Below are 5,753 nucleotides of genomic sequence, written 5' to 3'. Positions count from 1 at the left end.
TTGGATGCAACAATACTGCCATCTTCTGGACAAACGGATTCACTCCTTTACAGTTAGGCTACTAGTAATCAACACGTTTTGGAAATGGCAAAAGAAAAAGGCACACTTTATTTACACTTCATTTATGAAAGTTTCCAGCAAGCTACATTTGTCATCGCTATTTACACACAAACAGTTAAATAATGGTATAATCCACTTAGAAAAGCTCTCTGGAAATGAAAGAAAAAGACTTGACCATTTGTGAACCACAAAGAAAAGTGCAATATCATACATACAGTGTAACAAGTCGCGGTCTTCTCTGTAGAAATGGAGAAGAGGAACAGGACGTTGAGAATATGAGTCATGTCTAAGTTTACAGGGCGACAGCACTTTATGTCAGTAAAAGGCTATGGTAGTGATATTCTCAGGGAGAGAGGTTCTTCTTAGTTAGGTCTGATTATGTTAATTGAGGCAGTGGTTCCTTTACTGCTGGGCTCTGGATCTGTGACAGCCGAGCTAGCATGGGAGAGAGAGAATATTAATTTAGTTAATGGACTTACCTATAGTATATATATATATATATATATATATATATATATATATATATATATATATATATATATATATATATATATATATATATATATATATATATATATATATATATATATATATATATATATATATATATATATATATACTGTATATAGACAGACAGATATAATAATATTCAGCGTGTATTTTCCCATGTTGCTTACAAAGAGTTTTACAACTTCTGTTCTAAACCAACTAAAATACCATTGGAAATGCATAATCGAACGCATAGGTGTAGCTATAGGGGGGGTTTACAGGGGCCATGTCCCCCTAAATATTGAGAAGAGGTAAATTTGTCCCCCTCAAAAAAATATAGCTAATATGAAAGACAACCCCCTCCCCAAAAGAGGTCAAAACATTTATATATCCTTCTTACCCGTAACTATATATTAAGCCCATGTACATGTCAAAATACTTCCCAAAGGTCAGTGAATACCACGATTACAACACCAGAGGGAGCTCCACAAATCATGTTAAACCCAGATTTGGCTCAAACAAGGGACTAAACACATTTAGCAATTATGCCACATCAATGTGGAACGCCCTACCCAAAGCTGTAAAGGAATGTGAATCACTACCCACTTTCAAAAACACTCTCAAAGAACACCTAAGGGAGACTGCAATTCGAAACTGGCCCCTGTAAATGTCCTAACCCAACACCCTCCAATGTACAGTAAATTACCAAGTATGGTCTTGTCAATATTCCAATGTACAGCTTTGCTTGTACAGTTGTACAGTGTCCCCCACCCACCCCTCCTACCCAACCCCCCCCCCCCCCACCCACCTCCAATGTACAGTCCCCCCCCCCCACCTACCCAACCTCCTCCAATGTACAGTTTCTACGTCAAATGTACATACTCTCTTTTCTGGACTCTTTTCGTATCACAAACAGTACTGTATTTGCAAATCTGGTATGTCATAAATGTATAGATGTAGCAGTACTGTCTATCTGTATGTCATATATGTCATATATGTTATGATGAATTGAAAATGGGGGACCCTGATGTAAACAAGACGAAAGTCTTTCTCTGGTCTGCATCCCCTTAACAATTGTATGTATTGAGCTGTACTGTACTGTACCCATTCTGCAATCTGTTAATAAAGTTTTCAATCAATCAATCAATCAATCAATCAATCAAATCTACAATTTCAGACACCCCTACAGAACCGTACCATCTCACCCTGGCAGACGCGCCTCTCATTAAAGTACACCAGAATGCAGGAAATTAAGTGTTTTATGCTCAAAGTTTCCACGGGGAGGACCACTAGACCCCCCCCCCCCCCCCCCCCCCCCTAATCTTGAAACCAAACCTACGCCCTCTTGCGATTCGAACGCGTCATCTGGATTCAGTCGAAACCCCCCGACAGTGATCTGAAGTGGACCTACCTGTCCGAGTCCGAGTCGCAGGAGGTGTTGAGGCCTTTCTGCAGGTCCTCCTCGGAGTGGAAGCGCTTCAGGGCGCGGCCGCCGCACTGGACGGCCTGGGCCACGGTGTAGTGGCTCCTCCCCGCGGCGCAGGCCTCCATCTTGGCCACGCTGAGCCGGGACTGCAGGAAGAGATGTAGGCAGCTGTCGGACATCAGCAGGGGGCTCTGGAGTATCCTGGGGAGGGCGAGGGACAAACACAGTGAGTGGGAACACTTCGCTTTAATGGCACCCCCCCCCCACCTCCCCCCTCCAAGATAGCAAACCAATCAATCAATGCTGAAGCATCAATGTAAATACCATTGAATCGATGTTGAAATGTAGCTGAAATTTAGTCGTCAACATTGACTCGATGTTGATTCGATGTTGCTTTCCCCCCCAAACATGAACAAAGGATATCGGTTGTCAACATGAATTCAAACAAAACGTCACTTCAACGTTGAACCAATGTCACCTTGCGATCTGGGATGCCGCTGTGAAGTGGCCGAACACAAACAACAGTCACTGGGACACGTGACGAACAGGAAGTGTCAAGTGTCCCGGTTTATAACGTTTTTATCGCAGGGGATGAGATGATAAAGTAAGTCTGTAAACACGTTACTTCGTGGGGTGCGATGAGGAATGAGGGATCAATGATATGGTAACTAACCGTGGATTAACCATCAGTCACTCGAGTTTCAAACCTGCCGTCTTTGCCTGCAGGCACATCCTCCCCAAATTCATATCGGTGAATAACTAACTAACCATTAGTCCGTTGGACTCTCCTCCATTTCCCCCCATTTCCTTCATGTTGCTCATCTCCAACACTAAAAGTTAACAGTCGGTTAAATAATACTGGTCCTCATACACTTCGTTAACATAATGGTCCTCATTAAGTACTTAATCTTCATGCCCCCTAAAATAAAGGGTTACCGATTTCTGGTTTATCGTCGTTATCCGTTGCCGTAAAACGTTATAAACCGGGAAATTCCTCCCTGTTCACACGGAACAATCATCACGTTGCCTGGTGTGTCTGTTTGCTTTAGGATCGATAATTTGCAGAGTCGGGAATCGGGATCAATAGCTTCGCCCTGTTTTGTGTGTCGGTGGGTTTTCCTCTTATCTCACGTGCCACACTGTGTGAAAGGTCAGGGGTTTTATTGCCTGGTGTGACGACCGAGAAGCCTATACTCACTGCTCCAGGAACCTCTGCAGGCCCTGCATCCTCTGGCTGATCTGCCGGGCGTTGTTCAGACTGAAGAAGGGGTTCTTGGGAGGCAGCTCTGGTAACTGGGTCCTGCCGGGGGAACAACCATAACCCTCAAAATCACAGGCACTGGAGCGGGACAGATGAGTCTAAACTTTTTTTTTTTAACCAGAGAAAGTGCTCTCAATCCACCCTCCATTGGATACTAATAGTGTTGATGCTAATAATGCTGTATAATTCTGTATATACAATAAATCATGTACAATAATGCTGTATATATACACCGTATATATACATACTGTATATATATTTATTCTTACCGTATCTATCCACATCTGTCTGTACATACCTGCACACTTTACATATCTGTAGATACTATATCTATCTATATTAAGATAGCTCAGAGAATCTGCGGCTGTGAGCTCCCCTGCATACAGGACAGCCGGTGCATCGGCAAGGCCCGAAAGATCATAAAAGACCCCAGCCATCCCAACAACAGCTTGATCTGAACTGCTGCCTTCCGGGAGGCGTTACCGCAGCCTCAGAGCCAGGTCCAGCAGGCTCAAGGACTCGTACTTTCCTCAAGCCATCAGACTCATGAACACTACTTAGTCATTCAGATTTGATATATATTTATGTATTTCGTATTTTAAGTACTTTACGTTGATTTTATTCTACTGTTGCACCTTTTTTTTTTATATTAACCACTCTCAGCACTGTCACCTTTTTCATACATCATTAATTATGCTTGTGTTTTTGTGAATTGTATTGTTCTATTGTGTATTTTATTGACATGCCGGTCGAGTGAAATATGACAAAGATGCAACAATAAAGCAATCTGAATCTGTATATCTGTACATATCCCTTACCTACTTTTACTAGTTCTGCTGTCAGCCAGTATGACTTATTATTACCAATTATACCTGTATCACTGTACATATTAATACTACAACTCTGTACATGCATACATTTGATTAGCACTACTACTCAGTAGTACTAATTTATATATTTTATACCCAGTTTAATCACCTGTACATTGTTTATCACTATTGCACTTTACTGTTACATTTGCACTCTGGTTGGAAGCCAAACCTCTTTTCGTTGCACTGTACTTGTGCTGCATAATGACAATACATTTGAGTCTAATCTAATCTAAATGGCCACATAATCAGTGAAAAGGACTTACATGATCATGGAGTTTCCTAGTAGAGTCTGCCGGAGCCACACAAACTCACTGTATCTTCTCCTCACGCAAGACACCTTCCTGGTGAAGTACACAGTGTTGGTCTGAGGGAGGAAAGAAGTGATAGATTTAGGGGACACACCTTTTCCGTATCATCATCATCATCATCATCATCATTTTTATTTATTCGTACATGGAATTGTTACAGTCCAACAGTGTCTTCAGTACATATAGTTCACTTAATATGATCCACTAAATTCCATGGCCGAAAGGAACAGGAAGAAGAAAACTCTTATTGTACCTGCCCCTACACACGACAGTACACTGGTAGACTGTTCATAGTGCAATGTTTACCAAACCAAACAAAATGTACATACTTATTTTGCAGAAATTAAAACACCAACACAATTAAATTAACATAAATAAATACATTTTGTGTATCTATCAGTTAAATTGCAAATGTACTGAGGTTCATTCATTTATACACACACATTTATCCAAAGATGAAAACCACTAACTATCGTATAGGCATACTCACTTGTAAACAGATCTCATAGTCCATGTGGGCATGCCAAAAGTCATTCTTCTGTATCCGTGGATCCCTCACCCAGACACTGATGTTCTGCTGCATTCGGAGGGGAGGAGAGATACTGTGCAACACGCTATTGAACGGACAAGAATGCACTGCCTGATGCAAAAAAAAACTGGATGTTTTTATTGTAAGTTACAGGAAGTGAAATGACGGTGGGAAAAACCATGCGTCCTTGAAAACAGAAGTAGTCTCTTTTTTTAAGGTGTTCTTTCGGTTCATGATTTTAAGCCCTCTGAATGTAGTACTTATTATTCAGCTTTTTATTTCTTTATTATTATTGTCATTATAAGGTAGCGCTTCATATTAGCGTAGGGTAATTACTGTGTAATAACATAGAAATAAGATTTAAACATTTTCTATGGTAAGATCTGGTTATGACACTTTGTATGTAACTATGGATAAGTGCTTTCGCAGGTTTTCATGTAGCTTGCATCAATACACTTCTTACTGTAATATATACTACTACTACAGTATTACTTTCAATCATTAAGATTTGTACTAAAACCTACCAGTTTACCCAGGCTTTTTAGCTTTTAAACTGTTTTTTTTTTTTGCCTGGATAGTCTAATCTCACACCTACCCTGTTTGATGTTGTGTATTTTTCTCTCTCTATATATATATATATTTTTTTTTTAATCTTACTCGTTATATTTGTATTGCTTTTTCTTTTACCATGTTTTATTATAGTGCCATTCATATGTACAGCACTTTGGTGTAACTACAGTTGTTTTAAATGTGCTATAGAAATAAAACGTACGTACTTACTAGGTTAAAAAAAATATTGTAAACTCCA

The 5,753-nt window shown here is 40.1% G+C and overlaps 1 protein-coding gene across 1 annotated transcript; it reads right to left on the bottom strand.

Moving 5' to 3' along the window:
• Window positions 1-213: 213 nt before the first annotated feature.
• snx10b (sorting nexin 10b) lies at window positions 214-5,025 on the bottom strand. Its single transcript, XM_084336343.1, has 5 exons — window positions 4,907-5,025; window positions 4,372-4,472; window positions 3,174-3,275; window positions 1,961-2,176; window positions 214-495 (listed from the first exon to the last, which is right to left on the bottom strand). The coding sequence occupies exons 1-5, from the start codon at window positions 4,997-4,999 to the stop codon at window positions 423-425; spliced, it is 585 nt and encodes a 194-aa protein (XP_084192469.1). The 5' UTR covers window positions 5,000-5,025; the 3' UTR covers window positions 214-422.
• Between the last annotated feature and the right edge of the window lie 728 nt (window positions 5,026-5,753).

Source organism: Notolepis coatsorum, assembly GCF_963971535.1.
Source record: "Notolepis coatsorum genome assembly, chromosome: 19".
Lineage (NCBI taxonomy): Eukaryota > Metazoa > Chordata > Actinopteri > Aulopiformes > Paralepididae > Notolepis > Notolepis coatsorum.
Note: the sequence above shows the minus strand (reverse complement) of the source record. Positions and strands in the feature narration are given on the sequence as shown.

Excerpts from the sequence above, each read along its gene's own strand:
- snx10b (XM_084336343.1), bottom strand. The coding sequence starts at position 4,999 with ATGCAGCAGAACATCAGTGTCTGGGTGAGGGATCCACGGATACAGAAG. Across the intron at positions 4,473-4,906 it reads ACTATGAGATCTGTTTACAA|ACCAACACTGTGTACTTCAC; the intron begins GTGAGTATGCCT and ends TTCCTCCCTCAG. Across the intron at positions 2,177-3,173 it reads CTGCAGAGGTTCCTGGAGCA|GATACTCCAGAGCCCCCTGC; the intron begins GTGAGTATAGGC and ends CGCCCTCCCCAG.